Consider the following 24,666-nt stretch of genomic DNA (forward strand, 5'->3'; position numbering starts at 1 on the left):
TTGGTAAGTAATTCTAGTGAGGCCAAGAATCCACTCACAGAAACAGGTGATCTGATTTGCTTTGTGTAAGTCGTGTGCTGAGTTTTCTTCAAGTGGCAGGTTTGAGATGGGACAAGAGTCTCTTCAGAGGAAGTCTCAGGCCCCACATGCTCTCCAGGCCCCTCCCCTTTTCTGCCTTTCATCCTCTGCACCCATCCCCAACCACACACACACACACACACACACACTCTCTCTCTCTCTCTCTCCCCTCTGTAACAAAGCATATTGAAGGAGGCTACAAAGAACCCGCCTGCCAATACAGGAGACGTGGGTTGGGAAGATCCCCTGGGGAAAGAAACAGCAACCCACTCCAGTATTCTTGCCTGGAAAATCCTATGGGCCGAGAAGCCTGGCAGACTGCAGTCCATGGGGTCGCAAGAGTCAGACACAATCTAGTGATTAAACAACAACAGCACAGTTTATACTCCCTTGAGTTCTTCCTTGACCTCTAACCTCTGTCACTCACATTGACCCCTCCTGGAAAGACCTTTCTACAGAAGGTCCAGGCAGCAGCAGAAATGGTTAGAACCTGGAACCTGGAGTCACAGCACAGCTTTCAAATTCCACCAAACCCTGCAGCTGTGTGAGCTACAGATCCCCAAGTCTCTGTTTCCTCATCTGGAAAACAGGCATCATAATAACATCTACCTCCTGGGGTTCCTGTGAGAGCTGTCGTGTCAGGGCGGTACCCCCAGTCCCTGATGGAAAAGGCACTGCCCCCCAAAGGAATGCAGACGGAGGGGCCTCCAAAGGGCTCTTGGAGGGGTCTCCTGAACTCCCACTGTCCCTGCCCTGGCCCCATCTGTCCCCCAGGGCTCGCTGTGTCCACCCTGCAGACCCTCATCCCCCAGACCCAGCCCTCAGGCTGTGAATCCACCTCATGGGTCTCTCACTGTGTGCCTCCCACAGGAAGCGAATACTCTGGCAACGCCTACGGCCACACCCCCTACTCCTCCTACAGCGAGGCCTGGCGCTTCCCCAACTCCAGCTTACTGAGTAAGTTTGCCTTTGGGGCTAACACAGGCCCTCCACTGTTCGGGGCGGGTGGATGTGCTAGGTTGGACCAAAGTGGTCTGAGAGCTGGGAATCCCCAGTTCGATGGAGGGCCTGGAGAGACAGGTGTTATTCATAATCCGAGCAGGTCAGGGAAAGGCAGGGTACCAAGTTGTCTGGGGGGAGAGGCGGAGGGGAGACTTCTGGGCATCACTCACTTCTCTGTCCTGAGGCCATGTCTGTGAAATCTTTGTTTTGTGTAAGATTCAGGGCTCAGGCTTTGGGAGGGCGGGGGTGGAGGGGACATCTCTGCAGGATGGGCAGGCTAAGAAAGTTCCACGGGGAGGGCACGTCTCTGTGCCCCTCCACATCTTGGAGGGTGCCTAGGGGAGTGCCAGCAACCCTCCTGCTGGGGAGCGTGCTGATTGCAAACAATGCCATCCTGTCGCTCTCATTAACCATCTAAGTGGCTCGAAAATACTCTTGATTCAGCCCCAAAGCCCTTACACAGAGACCCTCTGTTCCACCATATTCCTGATATTTGGCTTGAGATGTGGGCAGCAGCCTTCAGTATGGAGGTCTAGATAGTGAACTGGACTGCAGGGCTTCTCATCCGCCCCTCTTCCCCTGGGCCGGGGTTGGGTTGAGAAACCAAGGAAATCAGGAAACCAAGCCCCATAAATGAATGTGAGGGATCCCACTGGAGTCTCCATGAAGGGGTGACCTGGAGGGTTTGGGAGCAAACCTGAGCCTGTAGAAGCCGTAGCACAGTGCAGCTGACCCCAAGGGTCTCCATTCCCAAGATCCCCCCTCTCTCTTCCTGTTACCTCCTCATGTTCCAGGAATGACTAGGAAGCTGACTGACTTGAGCTCTGTTTGCCATGTGAGTTCAAGCCACCCTTTTGTCCAGTTCAGCTCAGAAAGATGAGGGCATAGAGCTGTGCCCTCCCCATGGAACTTCCCCTGGCTGTCCATCCTGTGGGTGTGCAGAGCAGCCTGGAGGAGGCTCTCAAATCCACATATCCCTTGAGCAGTCAGCTTTCCATCCCCGATGGTTCCTAAGATCCTCTGATCTTGTGCCTTTTGGGCAAGGCCGGGGAACACCCAGCGATCCCCCAGTCAGTACTTGATTCTTCAGGGCTCCAGGCATAACTTCTCTTTCTTGCCCTCTCTCAATGCAAGGGTGCTGAAGGTCAAAGGAATCGTGGGGAGGGGAGGGGCAAGAAGCCACTGTTCTCCTTCTGGCCAGAAACTCAAAGGTGAGCCTAGAGAAGGAGGAAATAAGGGCCAGAGAGGAGTTAATCTTTGATGATCAGATAGGCCAGAGGGATCAATGATTAACTCACGCTGTCTTAAAGGTTAGCAGAGGCAGGGGGAGGCTATGGTGCAATTTTTTTCTTCTGACCGGCAGTGTTGTTGTTCTTTTTTTTTTTTTTGAACTTATCCAGGTTCCCCATATTATTACAGTTCCACATCAAGGCCGAGTGCACCGCCCACCACCGCCACGGCCTTTGACCATCTGTAGTTGCCATGGGGACAGTGGGAGCAACCGAGCCACGGGAGGACTCAGCCTGGGACAGGCCCCCGAGAGTCACACAAAGGAATCTTTATTTATTACATGAAAAATAACCACAAATCCAGCACTGCGGCTCCCTCCCTGTGTGGGTGATTCAGTGAACCATGAGAGACAGGACGATGGTGGAGGAGACGCCTCTGGTCCTCCGGGACTCCTTAATGAGGGACAAGAGTCCCAGGGGGACAGACTGTCCCATTCCAAAGAGACAGAATCGGAGGAGAAATGTGGACAAGAGAGCTGGAGAGAGATGGCCCTTGGGGCCCACAGCGGGCTCTGGGGCACACAGAGGCGCCTCTGTGGCTCCACTGTCGACACGCTCTAATGGCCATGGGCTGTGAGCACTTCTGCCCAGCCTGCAGCCACAGTGGGTGCGCAGGCTCACCCCCACTGCTACCCTGAGAGGCACCACCTTCTCTATGCAGCTTGCTTGGCTCTTCCTGCTCGTCCCTCCTGGTCACGGGCTCAACCCTGGGTCCAGCCAACCAGGAGCTCCACCCGGTGGTCAAGGTGGTCAGCCGCCTGCCTTCCCCTTACCTGTTGCTGTGAATGTACCAATTCCATCCCAGGAGCTCCCCCGCAGCGGAGAATCCACCCCTCTCCTTGGCAGCCAGACCAGCCCATTACAGCTGGAGACAGACATTCCAAAGCACCCCTCCCACCCCGCCCTAGGCTCTGGGGGGTGGGGTGCAGCCCTGCCCAGAGTAGAACCAGGCATGTAACTGGGGACCCTGCCTTCTGCTCCCAACAGCCCTGCCAAACCCACAGCTACTGAGAGACCCTGACACAAACCCGCCTACAGTTCCCTCTCTGGGCCCCACAGCTCCCAGCCCCGCCCCCACCAGGCCTGACTGTAAATACTGTAAATGAGCCTCAGCTTAAGTCAAACTACCCCTTTCCTCTCAGTGTCGTTTCCCTGCCATGTCCGGCTTCTCTCCTTGAAGCTTCTTTCTTTTTTAAAAGACAACCCACCATTGCCATATGACTCAATAAACCATTGCTCTTGGTCTCTGGCTTTGGGTTGACTGAGTAGGAGGAACCCTGTGACAGGGTTTTCTCAGAAAACCTCAGAGCCTAGCAGCCAATGAACTCATACTGGGGCTGCGTGTTGAAAGGACTACTCTTGTCCGGGAGAACCCTGACTTAGCATTCTGCCCCAGGGAGATGTTCGGCGCCAGGCACACCACTACCCCAAGCTTTGATTGTTCCATCTCTGAGTCAATGAGAGCAGAAAATAAGCAAGTGGCCTGGTGTCTGACCAATCACAGACTCCCCACAGGTGGTGGCTGCTGTTACTTACAGGAAGCCAAAGAATCAGCCAGGAAGGCTGGTGACAGATCCAGGAACAGCGCCACAGGGGAGCCTGCATAAACAGCTCTTAGGATCCCTGAGGTGTGAGAGGAGGGAAGGGAGAAGACAATTATTGGGCTCAGCTGCCTAGGAAAGTGTTGAGAGTGTCAGTCACTCAGTCATGTCCAACTCTTTGTGACCCCACGGACTGTAGCCTGCCAGGCTCCCCTGTCTGTGGTACTGTCCAGGCAAGCACACTGGAGTGGATTGCCATTCCCTTCTCCAGGAGATCTTCCCAACCCAGGGATCGAACCAGGGTCTCCTGCATTGCAGGGACATTCTTTACCGTCTGAGCCACCAGGAGCTGCATGGGATCCTCACATAAATGAACCTGGGATTTGCCCTATTTTACATATGGAGAAACTGAGGCTCAGAAAATAAATAACTTGGCTGAGGCAGGAAGTGGTAGATCAAAACCTCTTACCTTAAGTCTAACACTTCGGCTTAGCACCACGGGCACTCATCAGGGATACCAGGGACCCAAGGGAGATCCAGGGACTACCCCTGAGAGTCTAATATCTTTTGGCTTGGTTCCTAAGTATTGGGTTGGCCAAACCGAATGAACTTTTGGGCCAACCCAATATTTGGCAATATTGGACATCCCAGGTGGGGCTAGTGGTAAAGCACTTGCCTGCCAATTCAGGAGACGTAAGAGACTTGAGTTGGATCCCAGGGAAGATCTGCTGGAGGAATTAATGGCAGTTCTCTCCAGTATTCTTGCCTGGAGAACCCCATGGAGGACAGAGGAGCCTTGCAGGCTACAATCCATAGGGTTGCAAAGAGTTGGACATTACTCAAGCGACCACACGCGAAATATTTGGCAAGACTGGGTAGTCAAGAAGCCGGGGCCAGGAAGGGGTGAGGGAGTTACTGTGGGGACTTAGAACAACCCTCTTCTGTGAAATTCCGTAGAACAAGGTGGGAAATACCGTGGTGACTGCAAGGGCTGGCTCTGTCCACAAGAGGATGCTCGTCCCACCAGCAGCTGCCTGGTGTCTGTGTGGACCCTCTTCATTAAGGACCCAGCTGGAGTTGGGCCAGGGAGTGGTGGGAGGAGGATGCCCAGGACAAGGCTGACAGTTGGGCAAACAGCAGCTGGGGCTGAGTCTGATGGAGGAAGGGATTCCTCAACAACCCCTCATCCCCAGGGACTCTCAGGCTGAGAGGGCAGAGACTCTGACCCCCCTGGTTCTCCCAACAAAGAGGCCAGGAGTGCTCACTGAGGGTAGCATGGACAAGGCGGACCCTCCCACGAAGAAAGCTGGTCCCTGTGTCTTCCTTGTGGATCTGAGAAGAGTCTCGTTCTTCAATAACAGGACTTCCCTCTAACCTCGAGCATGGCAGCAGGACTGAATCCCATTATATCTGAGGCTCTTCATGATCCTAAACCTCTGCGTTCCTGAGCTCCCCAAGACAGTCCCCACCCAGGAACCACCTTGAGTTGCTTGGTGCCCCAAGGAGTCTGCAGAGCAACACTTTCTATTCACACCCAAACCCTTTCTGGGAACACTGGTGCCCTGGTAGCCTCTCTAAGCCCTGAATGACAGAGGAACTTGGCAGTGCTTTTGCTGGGTGACAATGGCTCAGCTCTCTCCTTTTTTCTCAGAGGTGAGCTGAGCCTCCCAGGATGCTGCTCAGAGCAGGTGTCTGTGGGTGTGTGACATGGCTCAAATGCAGCGGGTCCCAGCCAGTACCTCTCCAGACATTGTGTCCATGGTCAAACCCCAGGGGCTTAGAAAATATAGCTATCTACATGTCAGGGTCTTCTCTGGTGGCTCAGATGATAAAGACTGCCTGCAATGCAGGCAGAAGACCCTGGAGACCCTTGTTTGATCCTTGGGTCAGAAAGATCCCCTGAAGAAGGAAATGGCAACCCACTCCAGTATTCTTACCTGGAGAATCCCATGGACAGAGGAGCCTGGTGGGCTACGATCCACAGGGTTGCAAAGAGACACAACTGAGTGTGCACATGTGCACACACTTGCTGGGGGAGAGAGATGATCTGAGGTGCCCTGTCTTGGGGGGCAGTATTGGGACAAGTCGGGGAGGTGCATGAGGGGGCCATGGTGAAGAAGAAGCATGAAGACAAGGATGGGAGGAAAGGGGCGTGGCCACAGAAGATCCGGTTGGGGCATGTGGGACGCATCTGTGGGCAGGCAGTGGGAAGTAGGGGAGGGGTGGTCTACTCTGTAGCAGAGTCGGGGGCCTCTAGTTTCTCTGAAGACCTGGACCTGGGCAGAGAGAGCCCAGCCTCACCACCCCCCCGCCCCATCCCCAACCCGCATTGGGCCCTGGAACCAGCCCTTTCACTACCTATGTGGAGAGGCCTCCTCAGATTTCCAGGCTGCTCTCCCTGGTCTGTCATCCTCGCCCTTACTCCTCCAGCACCCCCTGTACCCTCCCAGAACACACCAGGCCAGCCCAGGTGCCTGGAGCTCAGGGGTCAGTGTGGGCCAGGCAGCCCCTGCATGTGGGTGGGTTTCCTGCTAGGAGAGCAGTTAGGGTGGAGCAGAACCCATCTGTCTAAGGTGGGCTGGAGCTGCTGTGACCCTCTGGCTCCTGCCCCATGGCCTGGGGCTGGGGGGCAGGCGGGAGTCCTGCTCTAAGACCAGCCCCCAGGCTGGTTCCGAGCCCTCCTGTCACTTCTTCAATTTTCTTGGCATTATTTAGTCGCTCAGTTGTGTCCGACTCTTTTTGACCCCAGCGACCACTTTTGTCTCCAATTCTGAATGTTGGCCTCATTTTGCACTTGCGGAAACTGGGAGCAAGAGGTGCCTGGATTTTTCAAGGTCATTCAGAGGAACTGAGACCACTGCCTGAACTCTAATCTGAGGCTGAATCTGCATCCTAATCTAAGGCCTTGAGTAGCAGGGTGTGGCCGGGTTTCTGCAGAGACCTCAGGCTCCCATAGCTCAGTGGCGAGGTACAGAGTTTCATGGCCGCCTGGGGCACTGCCACACCCACCCAACATCAACGTGGGGACAGTCCTGGATGAAGGACCCAGAGGTTAGCCTGCGGATGGGGAAGGAGTGCCGGGGCGGCGGGGAATGCCAGCTGAGCCTCCATCCTTGGTCCCAAGTCTCCCCCAGGCCAACCCTTCAGCCCTCCTCCAGCTTTTAGGGTCTTAAAGCATCTCCACCTGCAAGGAGTCTGATGGCTCCTCTGTCCCAGCTTGTGCATCTCCCGCAGACAGAGAGTGGCCAGCCACGCTCCCACAGCTGTGATGCTAGTGAAAGCATCTCGTCCCACAAGGGCCACCTCCTCTCTCTACCTGCCTCGTCTCTTTCTCCTTCCTTTTCTCACCTCTTCTAGTTTCCCCATTCCAGTCCCTCTTCTGCAGGATTCCAAAGCAATTATTCCTTTGTGAGACCTTTTGTGTCTCCAGTGAATATTCGTGAGGATTTAAGAGGTCCTGCATCTGCTCAGAAAATGCTGCAAGCATTTCTCCTCCCTCCCTCCTTTCCCTTCTGGTTTGTTTCTCTTCTCTCTGCTCTCTCCTCTTCCTCTAGCTCTGGGGGCACTCGGGATACAGATGCTGAAGGTCTTTATCTCCTGATGGCAGATACTGATTCCCTACTGCTCCCTGCTCGCACGCACACGGGTGCATACACACACACACACACATACACACACGTGCCACCAGCAACCCCACCTCCACATCTCTAAGTGCCTCAAGCAAAACCAGGTGCCTGGCTTCCTGGATGAAGCTGGAGGAAGCAGGCAAGGCTGGTCCCCTCCCGGCCAACATCCTCCCTGAGTATCACCCTTTCTCCTCTCGCTGAGCGGCAAAGGCTAAACCTCAGGTGCCGGGGGGCTGCCCTGAGACTTAGGTTGAGGGCTGGGTCTGCGGGGTGTGGGGCTTTGTTTTGGGGGGAGAAGAGAAGCTGGAGCCCAGCTCTTCCACATCTGTGCCCGGTGGCAGCCGGCCAGGCTGGGGAGTGAAGCGCTGCCTCCGGCTCTCCCAGGGAAATGTGATTTCCCCTTGAGTGTAGCGGACTGTGCAGTGTGGAAATTGGCTCTTTTCTGAGCGAGTGGAGGCTGTTCTGGAGTGGGGGGCGGGCTGGGGCCCGCGGGAGGCCGCGCTGGCCCCCGGAGTGAGCCGGGAGCAGCCATGTGCTGAGAACTCATTAGGGATAAATCACACTAGTACCAGCGTGAAGCCAACACCCTCCCCCCACCGTGCCTCCTGGTCCCCCCTTGTCTCAGACTCCCCCTCTTTCCCTCCCCCTCCTCCATAGCCAAGGCATCCTCCCCCGTGTAAGAGGAGCCCAGGCCCACACGCGTGTGTGCACACACAGCCCTGCCTGCTGCCTCAAATCCAAGGGCCCATCCTTGAATGAGAGCCATGTTCATTTACAAATAACTCTTTTTATTTGTTTTAGATGTGTTTGCTTTTTTGCCAGGAGGGGGGCATTAGTCACTTCACTAACAGCCCAGGCCTGGGAACTCACATTCCCCTCCACCGCATCCCTCCATTGAGCCCCAGTTCTTATGACCTGCTCCTGCTTCCCAGGGAGTCCTGAGTAGAGGTCCCCAGCTGTGGGCAACATTGGTTTCCACTCCCCCCGACCCCCATACATGCTCTGGGGAGAGGTGCTGGTTGTGATTTAGTTGCTAAGTCATGTCTGATTCTTGCGACCCCATGGACTGTAGCCTGCCAGGCTCCTCTGTCCATGGGATTTTCCAGGCAAGAATACTGGAGTGGGTTGTCATTTCCTTCTCCAGGGGGGGTCTTCCCGACCCAGGGATCAAACCCACATTTCCTGTACTCCTGTATTGCAGACGGATACTTTTTACCACTCCCCAGGCAGATGAGCCCCTGGGAAGAGGAGCACACCCCATTGGTCCTAGCCCGGAGAGAGTCCCCCAGTCCAGTCACACACCCACCAGGGGACATTACTTCGGGAAAGATGCTAGCCATAAATGGATGCCCTTGGTCTGAATGGAAACTTATTTCTCCATCAAAGCAAAGAAGGAAAAGGAAGTGTGTAAAAAAAAAGGAGGGCTTCCTTCCGAGGTGGCTCAGCAGTAAAGCATCTGTCTGCCAATGCAGGAGGTGCAGGTTTGATCCCTGATCCAGGAAGACCCACTGGAGAAGGAAATGGCAACCCACTCAGTATTCTTGCCTGGGAAATCCCATGCACAGAGGAGCCTGGCGGGCTACAGTCCATGGGGTAGCAAAGAGTTGGATGCGGCTGAGCACACACGCTAAAAAGAAGGGAGGCCTTACGGCCTCTTGACCTTGATGAGAACTGAGGTTTACCTGTTGAAATTACACCACGTCCTCTGCAGAACCACCCTCTTTGCTGATGACGAGAGAAAAGGCCTAGTCACCAGCTATTTTAGGGGCTGAGGTTGTGGTGTCACTGGAGCTGTTAGTTATGGTCATCTGTTTACCCCCTGGGAGATGGCATTGCCGCAGAATCCAAGCCTGGGTGTGGGGCTCTGTCCCCACCCCATCACCTCCTGGGTGGCAGCCCCAGGGACATCCTCAGCTTCCTGGGCCATAAAATGCACGGCTCTGGCCAGAATGATGTCCAGCACTAAGGTCATGTATCAGTAGTCACCCGGTCATCAAAGGCATTACGAGACTCATTTGACTGGTTCAGGTATGAAGCTCTCTTCCAGATTCCCCAGGTAATTTTCCATCAGGCAAACACCGTACTTCGTGTGTGGAATCAGTCTCTGTTTGGGGTAGAGGCAAAGTGGCTCCTGGCGCCCCACTCACCCAGGGAACTAGAGTCCTGCTTCAGCTGGCTAGTGAAAGCCAGGCTTCCAGGGGCTTCCACGATGGGGCAGAGATGAGAAAACAGCAAAGCAAATACAGCCACAGTTAGTACAGGCCGGGGCATGAGAAGGTGTAGGCCTCACATTCGTTGATTCATTCATTCATTCGGAAGCAGATCATAAACCACCTACTTTGTCCCTGTAAGAGGGATGAACCGGATGAGATCACCCTCCTCCAACCCCACCGTCACCCAAAATAAAAACAAAAAACCTCAGAGCTTAGAGCCTTTATAAAAGTCACTCTAAGGACTTCCTTGGTTGAAGGTGGGAAGGTCGTCCCCATCTTTCAATACAGGGGATGTGGGTTTGAGCCCTGGTCGGGGAACTAGGGCTTCCCAGGTGGTGCTAGTGGTAAAGAACCCATCTACCAAGGCAAGAGGCATACGAGACATGGGTTCGATCTCTAGGTCAGGAAGATTCCTTAGAGGAGGGCATGGCAACCCACTTCAGTATTCTTGCCTGGAGAATCCCTTGGACAGAGGAGCCTGGCAGGCTACAGTCCATAAAGTCACGAGGAGCTGGACACGACTAAATCCATTTAGCGTGCAGCATGCACGCAGAGAACTAAAATCCCATGTGTGGAGGGGCAACTAAGCACCACAGCTGCAGAGAAACCCATGCACTGCAACAAAGAACCCAGCACTAGTTCCACTTCCACTTGCACTTCATCGTTCACTGCAGTGAACAACCCCTGAACTGCATCTAACGCTGGACACAGCCAAAAATAAACAAATAAACATGAGAAAAAATGTCACTATAGAGCAAGGTAGGAAAGGGATAAAAGCCAGAAGAGAAGGGATATAAAGTGTTGGCAGGTTTCAGGGTAAGATTTGCAAAATTCCTCCTGCCTGCCACTCGCCACCCCAAGGCCCTTCTCAAGCATCCATAGCTTCTCCCAGGAGCCTCTAGGAACACCAACTGCAAATCCTAACCTACAGCCTGACCCCTCTTCCTTAAAAGGATTATTGTCCTGACTTCTGTGTCCCAAGGAGGGTTCGGGAGGGCTCTAGGCAAGAAGTCTCAATGTCGGCGCCCTTTCCCAGAGGCCCTCCCACCCCACTGCAGGCATTGAGGGCCAGCCTCCCCACCACCCCCCACCATGATTAACTAGAACCAGACAGCCTGGGTCTTTCTTTGAGTCAGGAATCTTTATTCCTCCAGTGGGGTAGGGAGAGCAGGAGATGCTCAGAACCTCAAAAGAAACCAAAAGCTCCCCTCCTTGTGGTCCTGCCTGGTCCCGCTCCTCTCCATTTCAGTAGCTCCCTGACCCAGGCTTGGGCCAGCCTAGCTCCCTGACCACAGGTCCAAGAACTGGAGAGAAGAGAGAAGGATGAGGGTGCTGGGTAGAGAGGGTCAAGGAGGCCCCAGGAGAGGAGGCAGGTGGAGGGTATGCGGAGTGGGGGGGGGATGGGGACACCACCTGGCTGTGAGTCCCCATCTCTATCTCCTGGGTTCCTCCACCCCCTGAGCTCTGGTTCAGGGTGGTGACAGTGACCTGGGCCTTGGGGACAGGCCTCACCTCCATGACCTGTTTCCCAAGCACGTTTCCACCCAGCTTTACCTGGAGGGTGGTGGGAGGGGCGTTTGGGGGCAGAAACGCAGTGACTGGGGGAGGAGAGGGAGTCACCATGGGGGAGCAGGTGCCTTTCCCAGCAGCCAGCCTGGGGTGGGGGAGGGGTGGGGGGCGGAGACCCAGGCTGAGGCTCGGGGGCCCATCTGAGCATGTCGCCTGCTAAGGAAGAGCGGAGGCAGGGGAGGGGAGGGCGGGGAGGTGAATAAATAATAGGAAATAAAACTTCATGAAGCAGAAAATAAAAGGCAGATTATACAGATGTGGCAATTTGAAGGATCATTGCCTCTGTCCTCTTTTTAACTGCTGCATCTGGAGTTTTGAAGCAGCTTATCCCCTCCCCTCCCTCTGTCGGGTCCCTGCCTGGCTGGAGGCCCCCAAGGGGCCAAGACACGCGAGGGGACAGCACCTCAAACACTTGGTCGGAGGTGGTGTTTCCCAGCACCACGTGCTGCCGCCCAGCCGTGGATGGGCCTGCGGGGCTGGGACACTGTGTGAAAGGGTGGCCTGGGTGTTTGGGGTGAAGCCACCCCGACTGAGGTGAGGTTGAGGTTCTCTGTGTGAGGAAGGGGAGAATTTGTGGGTGAGAACAGGGCTTCCCAGGTGGCGCTAGTGGTAAAGAGTCCTCCTGCCAACGCAGGAAACATAAAAGACGTGGGTTTGAGCCCCCCAGGTCCGGAAGATCCCCTGGAGGAGGGCGTGGCAACCCACTCTAGTATTCATGCCTGGAAAATCCCAAGGACAGAGGAGCCTGGAGGGCTACAGTCTATAGGGTCGCAAAGAGTAGGACATGACTGAAATGATTCAGCACACATGCACACACAGGGTTGGTGATGGGGGCGGGGTGTGGACAGGTAGGGGTGACAAGAAGGAGCCTGGATGATCAGAAACGGGGTGAGGATTTGGGTGGAGCCTGAAGAAGGCTACTCCCTGGAAAAAGGGGATTTGGGTGAGGTTTGGCTGGAGGATGAGGTCTAAAACCTCTGTATCTTCTTGCAAGCGGCTTCTTTCTCGTCTTCATCAAAATTCATTTGTTAAGCCTCAATTTGACACTGTGCCGGGTGCTATATAAACAGACATGGTCCCTGCCCTTAAGGAATTTCCAGCCTAAGACACACACACATGCCAACATTTTGTTTATTTTATTTTAAATATTCATGCCTTCCCCACCTTGTTCCAGAGAGGATCTGAGACAGCTCACAGGAACTGCATGCAATGAATTAGTCAAATACAAATAAGAAATAAAGCATCGGGACCACAGAAAATATAAACTGGGTAGAAGGATGGGTCCCAAACTGCAAACATGCCTAGAATCTTTGGTGGCCAAGCAACAGTGCCGTCACAGTCACTTCCTGGGTCTCATTTGTTCAATGAGGGAGTCAGTACCTCTCTGTGCATACACCTCCCTCCCCCACCGTCCGTGTCACATCAGATGGGGACAAAGAAATCAGAGAACCAGAAGCTTCTACCTGACCCCAAGGTGAGGCAAAGGCCCATCTGGCTCAAATCTCCCCATAATCCTGGTGTGTTGTCTTTCAAAGCAATGGACAACTTGTCACAGCATCATTCATAGACACGGGGGACAGTTTAGGGGAGATGACACCAATCTCACTCTCACGGGTCATAAGTAACATTTACACAGAAATTTGGCTTCCCTGGCAGCTCAGTGGTAAAAATCTGCCTGCCAATTCAGGAGATACAGGTTCAATCCCTGGGTCAGGAAGATCCCCAGGAGGAGGAAATGGAAACCCACTCCAATATTCTTGCCTGGAGAATCCCATGGACAGGGGAGCCTGGCGGGGTATGGTCCCGGGGGGTCACAAAGAGTCATACACAATTGAGCATGCACACATAGGGGTGGGGTGGGAACAGAAATTTACCATTTCCAGGAGGATTAATTGAGGGTCCATATCCCTACAGACAGAACTCCAGGTCTGCAATTCCAAAAAAAAATATTAGGGCTGAAAGCTTAGATTTGGAAGTTTTTCCCAGAAGTTAGTCTGGTGCCCATGAAGTCAGTGAGGCAAGATCTCTGAGGTTTCACTTTGGGAAAAGGCTGAGTTCAAGGCTGGGGGTGGGGGCGATGCAAGCAGAGGAAAGATGGAAAAGAACATGTAAGGAAGTAGAAGAAGAGCCAGGAGAACGCGGAGTGCCGGAAGCCCAGGGAGGATAAAGTTTTGACATTTATAATTTTCGATACCAAGAGCCAGGCCTTGGACAAGGCCCTGCGATATGATGGAAAACAACCTGCATTGTTCCCGCCTTTGGGAGGTTTATGTTCCACTGGGAGCAGACAGACAGGAAAGACTGGAGAGGAGGGATGTGGAAACTTCGGCTTTGATGTGATAGGGAATAGCTGGGGGAGGAGAACGCAAAGAAGGCTTCACAGAGGAAGTGGTATGTGGATGGCAATGGGTTTTTCCTCTTCCCAGCCCTAGCTCTCAGTGTTTCTCAGCAGCTGGTCACAGCCCCCATCCTCTGAGTAGCATTGCCTCCACACCCCACCCCCAGCTTGGAAGGAGGCAGTCTGAGTGGACATCTGTCACTCGCAACGTCCAGGCAGAGGGAGAGCCGAGGGCAGAGGCCCAGCCTTGGAGAAGGACCCCGTGTTTGAGGGCAGAAGGTAAACTGGAGCCCAGAGGCGGGAGGCTGCCTGGGGAAGACCAGCAAAGCCAGCGCTAATAGCTAACTGGGCTTCCTCCTGTGCCCGGCATTGTTCTGAGTTGTTTATGTGCATAATTTCACTTAAGGGCCCTGTGAGGTAAGTGGTGTTATTATCCCCATTTTATAGAGAAGCAAACCAAAGCACAAGAGGCTAAGCAAGTGGCCAGGTCACGCTGGGCTTCGTGTAAGGTCCACAGATCAAGGGGCGGATGGGGCCAAAGGTCACTGAGAGATGAAGGGCTGAGGAGGCTGAGAAGACTTTGGTGATGGAAGGTCATCAGTGGAGAGTGGTGGCTGGAGGCCAATGTGCCAGGTATGAATGGAACCAGGTGAGGGAACAAAACAGCTGGCAAAGACTACCCATCCGTGGGTCTTGGCTACAGGAAGCAGAGAGTCAAACATAGGCTTTTCTTCTTCCTTCTGATGGTGATTCTTCAAGTTGTTTACAAGGCAAGATAATGAAGGGGTAGAGCATAGGCCCAAGACCCAGATGGGACCCCCAAGGGGGAGCTCTAAGGCAGGCAGAAAACTGGGGAGAGGGGATAGTCCCAGAAAGGCAAGGAACACCCCTTCCACAGGAGACAGGGAACAGGTAGAGGTGGAGCCGCCAGTTAGATGCAGAATAGCGGGGGACAGAAGTGTTATTGTAAGGATGTGAGGGTTCAACTGTAAAGGCTGAGTGTCAAAGAAGCGATGCTTTCAAACTGTGGTGCTGGAGAAGACTCTTGAGAGTCCCTTGGACAGCAGGGAGATGAAATCAGTCAATCCTAAAGGAAATCAGTCCTGAATATTCATTGGAAGGACTGATGCTGAAGCTCCAATACTTTGGCCACCTGATGCAAAGAGCTGACTCATTGGAAAAGACCCTGATGCTGGGAAAGATTGAGGGCAGGAGAAGGGGGCAACAGAGGATGAGATAGTTGGATGGCATCATCAACTCAATGGACATGAGTTTGAGCAAGCTCCAGGAGTTGGTGATGGACAGGGAAGCCTGGTGTGCACTGTCCATGGGGTCACAAAGAGTCGGACATGACTTAGCTACTGAACAACAACAAAGGTGTTGGCAGAGCGGGTGGTAAGGAGGGGCCATTACACAGAGTTTGACATTCAGTAAACCCCATAAGTGAGCAGGGCAGCATGGAGGTTGGGGGAGGGGAACAGAAGGGAGGAGAGGCCAGGTGTGAGAATGCCAGGTTGGCCCAAGGTTCCAGGTCATTCTCTCTGCCCCCTCTTTTCTTATAGAAAAGTTGCACAGATAGTATAAACATCTCTAGGCCATTACTATTATCTATCCTATTCTAGGCTCACTCACTCAAGTTATTGCATCTTAAAGCCAAACTCCCAGGCTGTCTCCCAAGCCATGGGTTGGTCACTCTTCTGCTCAAAACTCACCCTTCTGAGCTGCCCACCAATTCCTTTATGATCTCTCATCCAAGTACTAACCAGGCCAAACTCTGCTTAGCTTCCGAGACCAGACGAGATCAGGTGTGTTTAGGATGGTATGGCCATAGACACTGATTCCCTTCTGATCTGGCCTGAGCCCACCCTGACCACTCTGTGTCTTATGCCATCCCTCCTCCAACCCTCCAGTCCAGCTCCTCCAACCCCAACAAAGCCCTCTTGTTTCCATCTGACTCTGAGCCCCGCAAGGAAATGACCCAGCCCTCGGGCCTTAGTGACCTTTAACTCCTCCCTGGTTCCCAGCAAACAACAAATAAATGAATGTTATTAGCAGAAAGCCAGATGGAGCAGAGATGCTGAGAGACTAGGAAAAGGTTGCACCGGTGTGTCACCTGGCTCATGGCAGTGAGCTGAGCCCCCTAGATGGCAAAGGAGGCCCTGAGGACAGACTTCAGCCAGCCTTATGCAGTCTGAGCTGCTCACCAAGAACGTGTGTCCAGTCCCTTCCCCTGCAAAGGAATGGGCCAGCCCACTCCTGGGTGGGAAGGAAGAGGAGGGTGGAGACAAGGTCAGTCTAGGCCCGTGGGGTTTGATCTGTTCCATACGCAGGACTGGGACTGGGTGAAAACTAAACTCATTTAGTTTTCACTGTTCTAGGTTCCCTGAGACAATTCTGTAGGGAATCCTAGGCTGTCCCATATGACTCCAGAAACTTTTTCCTCTCCATCAGCAGCAAGAGGGTCTTCCCAGATGGCTCAGTGGGTAAAGAATTCACCTGCAATGCAGGAGACACAAGAGATGCAGGTTCGATCCCTGGTTTGGGAAGATCCTCTGGAGAAGGAAATGGCAATCCACTCCAGTATTCTTGCCTGGAAAATCTCATAGACAGAGGAGCCTGGCGGGTCACAGTCCATGGGGTTGCAAAGAGTCGTACATGACTGAGCAAATAAGCACAAGCATTTCACTGAAGAAAGATGTCAAAGTACCAAACCTTTGCCTTCCCAGATAGTGGGAGGCCTGGCCTGGTGGGAGGCCTGACCTGGGCCACTATGGCCCTAGGGAAATGGAAGAGCCTGGTTCTGGTGATGGCCAGGAGCACCCAACTCATTACCTGTTCTTCTAGAGGCATAGCTGCAGCTGGACACCTAGTGCTTGAGGCTTGGGAGATGCAAGCCCGCCCCCCAGTGGTCACATGTCATAACCGCAGCCTAACAACCCATCAAGCCTCCAGGCCAAACCCGGCTGGAGCAGCCCTGGACAGGGTGCACCCTAGCAGCCTGGAGCACCTGGCTTTGGAGACCTCCTGTGCCAAGGTGAAAGGGAGGTACAAGTTCTACAAGAGCAAAAAAGCATGGAAGCGTCACAGACATGCATGCATGCAAACAAACCTCTGCCTTTTATTCTGGTTTTGGAAATAAGGATACAGGTCAGTGAGGTCAAATAACCCACTCACAGCGGTTCAGCCTGTAAGCATCATTTGTGGGCCAAGTCACGTCCGCACGGCGCTAGTATACCACCCCAATCAAATGAGACAATTGGCCTCTGCCCATCAGAGTGGCCCATGGAGCCTTAAAAACACCCGTTGGTGCCTCTGACCCAGACCTACTGGATCCAGATTCCTGGGCGTAGGTTGCAAATGTCTCCAGTGCCACTCTATACTGTCAGTTGGGCACCAGAGAACAGGATGGTCCTCTCCTAGAGGCCAGGGACATGCTTGATTCATGCCTGAATCTCACAGTAGTGGCCCATAAAGGTACTTAATATTATTGGAGAAGTGAAAGAATGAACCCATGAGTGGATGAATCAATGATTCTGAGGTCCCCTCCCGCTGTGACAGCCTATGTGACTCCTGCACACGATTAGCATGCTACACATTCACAGACATGCACACGCACACAGATACATACATGCACACACAGACCCACACACACAGACATGCACATGCACAAACACGGCAAAGGAAACCCAGCCTGCCACCCTCAGACAGGTGCCAGATGGTGGCCTCAGCTGCCCACAGCTGCCTGCCCCTCCCAACCCCCTCACTGGCACACACCTCCTTCTTTACTGGCCTGTATTTATTGTGCACCCACTGGGTGCGTGGCCCAGCCACGGACAGACACTTGTTGGCGACTCTCAAGTGCCAGCCCCACCTGGTGGAGTTGCAGGCCCCCGTGTTGGTTACAGGCACGAAGGGGAGGGCAGGGTGGCAGGAAGGCTGGAGAGGCCGCGCGTGCGTCAGCCAGCAGGCGGGTGGCGAGAGGCCCCTTTTGGCAGGCAGCCGGCTCTCACACTTGGCTGAACAGAGACAATGGTGGCTGCTTGGCGGCCCGGCCTCCTTCCCACAGGCAGAGCCTCGGGTCCTCAAGTGTCCGGAGAACAGCCCAGCTGGGAGGCGGCCAAAGGGAGCACAAGGGGGCTTCCCAGGGAGGGTGGAAAGGGCCCCTGGGAGCAGGCTGAGGGAGGGAAGGGATTCCTGAGTGAGTCCTGGAGCTTCCAGGGGAGAGGTTTGTGGGGAGGGAGCCAGGCCTTCACGGCCCCTCACAACTCTCCAGAGCCCCCAGGGGACACCGCATGCGTCACCACCTCTTACCCTTATCCTCCCCAAACGTGGAGCACCTCCTTCCCTGCTCTGGGGTGGCAAAGGCCCTTGTTACAGGGCTCTCTACTGAGCTGTGGGCACCCTCTCCCCTTACAGCCCTCGCTGACCACCGTTGGTTCCACTCTGATGATCAGCCATTGGCCATGGGAGGCAAGGCCTCTCTCATCTGCCCCCTATATGTGCAGGATGTAGGGAAGACCAAACAAAGGCAGGGGGCCCCAGAGCCAGCCTCACTGAGCCCTTGAACTTGCCGAGTCTCTGGTCCTGCCCAGAAGGCTGTTCCCCGAAGTGGACAGGGCCCAGCTGGGGTCTCCCAGGACCTCTTCCAGCAAGTCACCTGATTTCCAGAGCAAGACCGCTCCCAGTGCTGCAGCTTCCCTAACCTGTCTGTGCCAAGGTCTCTACTGCCCTGGTCTCTGTCCCTGAGGATGGGGAAGCTCGCAGGGCCTCTGACTCAAAGACAGAGAGCCGAGCAACTCCCCAGGTCCAGGAAAGGTGTCCTCTGTGGCTTCTGGAGGGATGGAGGGTAGAATGGGATGAACTGTGGGAGCTGAGTCAAGTCTTTGACCTCTGTCCTCTCTTGGGAGCAGCCGGGGTGGGGGCAACAGTATCAGGAGAACTCCAGTGGGGTGAGTGAGGGAAGGAAGGGGGGAACCACACTAGCGTATCCTTCCACAGGGAAGAGGCAGGGCCCCATCCTCAGCACGGACCCGATGATATAAGGCTATTCCTAGGGTTTCATCCCAAATCCACCGCAGGCCCAGGCTGCGGTGGGTAGTTGGTGAGGTGACCCTGGCTTCACAGTTGATTGCGGTTCCGTTTGGGGATGATCTTCCGGTAGGTTCTGCGCTCTGAGATGTTGCGCTTGACCTTGGCCGTGGTGGGGGCCTCATCCTGGTGCAGCGACGGGCTGGAGTGGGACTTCTTCAGGCTGGGCTTGGGCTCCTGCAGGCCTCCAGCCTCCCTCCCCAGCTGCTCCTCCCACAGGTCCAGGTCTTCCGACGGGCAGTGTAGACGGGCCACAAGCAGCTGTAGGTAGGTCTCATAGCGGGTTTTCTGGAACACATATGGGTCCCACTGCCTCAGCACCACCCCAGTTCCAGGTCAGGAGGGGGCTGGGATCACACAGACAGATCACACTGAATGATGCTACAGGCACAGAGACTTTAGAAAGAGGGCTGGGCCAACAGCTAGCATTCACTTGAACAGCGATCTCTGCACATCCTGTCCTTCCTCAGGTATCTTAGAGTTACACCCATCAGCCTGGCCCTGTTTGATACAGCCAACACTGCCTGGTGCTGTAACTAACATTTCTGGAGCACGTTACATCGCTGAGACACTAAAAGATCCATAAGCCACTAGGCTAGAGATCTGTGCAGCACTGCACACAAACAGCACACATCTGTACGCAGCCCTCATTGAGTCTGAATAGCATTTTAACAACTGGCATCTGGAGAGCATGGCGCTAACTACCCTCATCTGCTTAACACTCCTCGGGCCCCCGTAACTAGCATCCTTCAGATACAGTTCCCACCCTCCAGCCCCCTGGGTCCTCATCCACGCCCTGGGAGGCTGGGTGGGAGTCATCGCTGTGCTTTATAAAGAGGGAGGGTCAGTGTTAGTCGATCAGTCATGTCTGATTCTGCGACCCCATGGACTGTAAGCCACCAGACTCCTCTGTCCATAAGATTCTCCAGGCAAGAATACTGGATTGGGCTGTCGTTTCTTTCTCCAGGGGATCTTTCTGCCCCAGGGACCGAACCCAGGTTCTCCTGCATCGCTGGCAGCTTCTTTACCATCTGAGCCACCAGGTAAGCCCACCAGGGAGGGTCAAGGCCCTGCTAAAGGTCCCAGCGAAAGGTTGGTCAGTGGTGGGGAATGGCTGGAGTGTGGCAGGCAGGGCTGGATCCTATCAGCCACCCCTGGGACCTCGGGGAAGTGGCATGCTCACGGCTATGGATGCAGCCAACGCCCCAAGAGGAAGAGCTAGAAAGGGAGGTAGAGGATAGTGCAAGGCTAGTGGACACAGACAGGAGGTGACACTGACGCTTGCTCCCCTCTCCCCTCCCTGCCCCTGGGTGGCCTCTGCCTTCCTCTCTTGTCACATTGCCCTACACCCCGCTCCTGCTGAATTTGGACGCAGGATTGGGGGTGGAGTGAGGAAAATATTTCAGCAGCAGAGAGCTAACAAAGATCATTCCTTAGTTACGGCCATAAATGAGGCATGGATGTGATCAGGTCTCATGAAAGTATATCAGGTGTGAACAAGTTTAATCTCTCTGTGCCTCAGTTTCCTCATCTGTAAACTGAGGATTAGTGTCCTTACCCCAGAGTAGCTGGATGACTAAATAAGACAATCCATGCAACAAGCTTCAGAAATACTGCCTACTATAATAGTATTAGGCAGGTATGAGGGGAAATATATATTCTGTTAAAATATAGTTTTTCCAGGATTTCCCTGGCGGTCCAGTGGTTAAGACTCAGCACTCCCAATGCAGGGGGCATGGGTTAGATCCCTGGTCGGGAACTAAGCTCCCATGTGCCAAAAGGTGTGGCCAAGAAAATTATATATACATACACACACACACACACATATATAGTACATTTACATATATATAATAATATAATAATTGGGCCTCCCAGGTGGCTCAGATGGTAAAGAAAGGTCCTGCAAAGCAAGGGACCTGGGCTTGATCCCTGGGTTGGCAAGATCCCCTGGACAGGGGAATGGCAACCCACTCCAGTATTCTTGCCTGAGAATCTCATGGACAAGGGAGCCTGGATGGGGGCCAAACTGAGCAACACACATACACACGAGTGTTACCAGACAAGCAGCTGCTGTGTTCCAAGGACAAGAGGTGAAGTGGCCTGAGAGCACACAGACACACACACTTGTGCAGGCGTGTGCACACATTCGTGTGTGTAGACCATTCACACAGGGCTGGAGTTCTCACACAAGCTCCCCACCCCCCCCCCCCCGCCCCACTGCCCTGAGCGGCTGGGAGCCAAGGCTGCAAGGACAGCCACGGCCATGAGAGGGCGGCAGAGGGTCCAGGCGGAGAGTGAGACAGCGACCTCACCTCGTACTCCAGGTACTCCTTCCGCAAGCGGTAATCTTCCAGCTCGCGGCTGCGGCCTCGCCGCTCGGGTAAGTTTCTCTGCAGATCCAGCAGGTCGTCAGAGGCAGCGTCCAGGCAGTTCTCGTGGGATCGATGCTGCTCCTCCTAGGAGCGGGAAGCCGTGCGGGGAGCTGTTTCAAGCCCTCCCTCTCTGTCCCCACCATCCCAAGACCTCCCCTCTCTGTTCCTGAGCCCAGGAGTACAGCTCCATCCTGACCCAGGGGCCCAGATGTTCAGCCCAGCTTTCTCGTAGGCCAGGTGCACAGCCTCTCATCTCCCTTCTAGTCCTCCAGGGTGTATCCCACCACCACATCCCGCCCCTCCTTCAGGCTCAGGTCTTACCAGGGAGCCCTGGGTTGGGCCCACGGGCAGGATGGGACGGACGAATTTGCGCTGGGAGCCCACCGCGGCAGGGAAAGGCGGAGCTGAGTGCGTGGCGGCGGCTAGATTGATGCGCGCGATCCAGGAAGTCATCTCCTGGGCAGTGCTGTGTGCAAAGAGAGCGGTCTGTCCCTTGGACCACAGAGTGCTAGCCTATCACCACCCTCCAGCCTCTGGTGGTCAGCTCAGGCACCCGGCTACAAAAGCCAGAAGTCCTGCCACTAGCTGAGGTGGTTGACCCCTGCTGGTGGTTTTTCTCACCCAACAGAGGCAAATTTGGGAAGGCAATAAGAGTTTATGTTTAGTTACTCACTCGTGTCCAACTCTGGGACCCCAAGGGCTATAACCCGCCAGGCTCCTCTGTTCATGAGACTCTCCAGACAAGAATACTGGAGTGGGTTGCCATGCCCTTCTCCAGGAGATCTTCCCGATCCAGGGATCGAACCCAAGTCTCCTGCATTGGCAGGTGGGTCCTTTACCACTGAGCCACCAGGGAAGCCCAATAGAGTTTATATCAAATGCCAAAAATGATCAAGTGTTCGTGGCTTCCTGGAATCCTCTGTTTGGAACTGAGAGGCTTAGTCCAACCTTCAAGGAAGAGGCGGTCCCAGGGGTGAAATGGGCTTAAGGCGGGGAATGGAAGCTGGAAGTTCCCCGCTCTCCACACTTCATGTGTACCTGGGACCCACCAGTGACACATCCCAGGTCAAGCCTGCACCTCCCTCCAGGGTGGGGCCAGCACCCGTCAGAGGATGAGAGGTTTACAGGAGGAAAGTGGGGCCTTGCTATCGCCCATCCCCACCCCTGACTTACGGTGCCTGGAAAAGGTAGAGGCGCCAGTCGGCCGTGCGCAGCTGGAAGACATGTGGCTTCTTGGTGTAGTGGGTGGCAGGGGTGGCCAGTGAGTGGTGCACCCCCACCGGCTCATCCACCATCTGCCCCACCAAACTCTCCCCATCAAGGGCGTGGTCCTCTCCCTGCCACAGGGCAACAGGGGCTCAGAAAAGAGGTTTCCATCAGCTGCCCACCCTCCTACACTGCCCATCAGGGGTGCAGACACCCTCCCTACCTTCAGGAAGTAGAGGACCATCCCTCGAAGTAAGGTGTGGAGCATCTTCCAGCCACGCTTACCCCATGGCGCTACCCGGGAAGCAGAACACGAAGGTGGGTGATGATTCCCCCCCCACCACATCCAGACCCTCAGATGCACACCATCTCACCACCTCCAGTCCCTGCCCAGGGTGCACAGAAACACACAGAAACACACCAACACAACAAAACACAGCAGATGACAAGCAGGCAGTACTGTGTCTCACACACACAGGCAATCATGCTCAGACACCAAAACAGAGCTGCTTACGAACAATAACACAAGTAGGTGCTCATCCAATCCAGCCCCCCTCAAACACCCTCACCCACAAGCACAGCTCTTCTGGGGCCTCTTTCTCGTCCCATCCAGAGAGACACAGGGGCTCAGAAGCTAGGGCTGAAGGCCTACTTCCCCATGGTCACCTCTTGGCCTTGCTCATGTGGCTTCTCACAACCAAATGCCAGTCCCCTAGCTGGTCACCACAGCCCCATCCACCTGGGATCCCATTCCTGCGCTGGTCATGTGGCTCCCTGCTCCAGAGCCCTCAATGGTCTGCAGGGTGAAGCCCAGTGCACCCCGCGCCATCTTTTCTCTCACACCCCACCCTGTGCTCTTTGCCTGGTGGGGCTCTCTCTGCAAATAACCAGACCCTCTTTTCCTCCAAGGTTCAGCTCAGAGACCATCATGTCCCAGAAACCTTAACTATCCTGTCTCCCACATTCTACCCCCAAACAAAAACAGAAGCCTCACCCTCCTCCACACCCCATACCCCATCAAGACCTCCCTGTATCACACAGCTAGCTCTTCTGTTTATCCCAGACACTGCCTTGTTTGTCTAATTCCCACCTTAGCACAGAGGCCCAGGGGGCGGGGGATCCCTAGGTTTGTCCTGTCTCTGTATCACCTCCCCCACCCCTGCTTACAGTCACTACTGAGGAAGGACCATGGGCTGCCCATCCTCCCCCCATGCCATCTCTCTGCACACTCGCACACACATCGGCTCAGGGCATCGTGTTCCTGGGCAGGGCGCTTTGCACACACTGGTTGACAGATATACGACAACAGGTAGACACTCACTCTTCTTGCCATCCGCATCCTGGTGCATCTTCCGGGCCAGGAAGCCCTGCTTGTAGGTGGGCACTGTGGGGTCCTGGGCCAGCTGGAGGAAAGGGTTGCTCATCTTGCCAGCTGGGGGAGACAGCTGGGCCTTCTCGGGCCTGGCTGCATCTTCTTCATCCCTGGGCATCAAACAATTGGGCTGGGGCTGCTTAAATGGGCAAAGGCCACCAGGAGGCACCCCTGCCTCAGGACCCCACCCTCTCTCTTGCTGGGCAGCCACACCTCAGGACCCCCTAAAAGAAGCCCTCCTTCAAGGTCAGCCCATCAGTTCCTATTATCCCTATGCCCTCATGGCCTCTGGCTCCTCCAGGTGTTACATGCCCCCCTGCACCCTCTCTGAGACCGGCCTGATGCCCTGCCTCTGACTCCACCCATGCAGAGGGGAGCATTGTCCGGGACCCTGAACTCTCCCACTCAGCTGGGCGGGAGGAGGGCAGGCAGGAGAGAGGGTGGGGAGGGAAGATGGGTCTCACTTACACGGCCCACTCGAGCTTCTCACTTCGGATAGACCAGTAGAGGGCCTGGAACAGAAACACACAGCTGGACCGGAGAGCCTCAGGCCAGGGGGCCCATACTCTGCCAGAGGTAGCATGGGCATGCTGCCACCTCCATCCCAGTATTGCTGCCCTTCTGCCCTGGGCAGCAAGCAACCCATGGATCCATGCAAGCAGGCAACAATTTATCAGGCATTTGCCATGTGCCGGGCACTGTGCTGGGGGCTGGAGACACAAGGGTGAACAAACCAATCCTTGAGCTTTTCTTTGTTTGTGCTCAGTGTGACCAACTCTTTGTGACTCCATGGACTCCAGCCCGCTGTGTGTGTGTGCTTAGTCGCTCAGTCGGGTCCAACTCTTTGCGACCCGATGGACTGTAGCCCGCCAGGCTCCTCTGTCCATGGGGATTCTCCAAGCAATACTGGAGTGGGTTACTATGCCCTTCTCCAGGGGACCTTCCCAACCCAGGGATCAAACCCAGGTCTCC

The 24,666-nt window shown here is 54.8% G+C and overlaps 2 protein-coding genes across 18 annotated transcripts in view; one reads left to right on the forward strand and one right to left on the reverse strand.

Moving 5' to 3' along the window:
* The window catches only part of PAX8 (paired box 8), a 65,274-nt gene extending 61,660 nt beyond the window's left edge, over positions 1 to 3,614 (forward strand). For all 10 annotated transcript variants that reach the window (XM_086323698.1, XM_086323700.1, XM_086323702.1 and 7 more), the window contains 2 exons: positions 949 to 1,035; positions 2,481 to 3,614. In XM_086323698.1, coding sequence (XP_086179824.1) covers positions 949 to 1,035; positions 2,481 to 2,557 — 164 coding nt within the window. In that variant the 3' untranslated portion in view covers positions 2,558 to 3,614. The remainder of the gene's footprint in view (positions 1 to 948; positions 1,036 to 2,480) is intronic.
* Positions 3,615 to 16,750: 13,136 nt separating this feature from the next.
* The window catches only part of PSD4 (pleckstrin and Sec7 domain containing 4), a 44,849-nt gene continuing 36,933 nt past the window's right edge, over positions 16,751 to 24,666 (reverse strand). For all 8 annotated transcript variants that reach the window (XM_086323710.1, XM_086323708.1, XM_086323711.1 and 5 more), the window contains 7 exons: positions 24,163 to 24,206; positions 23,644 to 23,804; positions 22,546 to 22,616; positions 22,290 to 22,453; positions 21,438 to 21,582; positions 21,057 to 21,200; positions 16,751 to 19,032 (listed from right to left, as the gene is read on the reverse strand). In XM_086323710.1, coding sequence (XP_086179836.1) covers positions 18,775 to 19,032; positions 21,057 to 21,200; positions 21,438 to 21,582; positions 22,290 to 22,453; positions 22,546 to 22,616; positions 23,644 to 23,804; positions 24,163 to 24,206 — 987 coding nt within the window. In that variant the 3' untranslated portion in view covers positions 16,751 to 18,774. The remainder of the gene's footprint in view (positions 19,033 to 21,056; positions 21,201 to 21,437; positions 21,583 to 22,289; positions 22,454 to 22,545; positions 22,617 to 23,643; positions 23,805 to 24,162; positions 24,207 to 24,666) is intronic.

This window comes from Bos grunniens, chromosome 11 (assembly GCF_055505025.1).
Source record: "Bos grunniens cultivar Pamir isolate PY7600 chromosome 11, Bosgru_T2T1.0, whole genome shotgun sequence".
In the NCBI taxonomy this organism is placed as follows: Eukaryota; Metazoa; Chordata; class Mammalia; order Artiodactyla; family Bovidae; genus Bos; species Bos grunniens.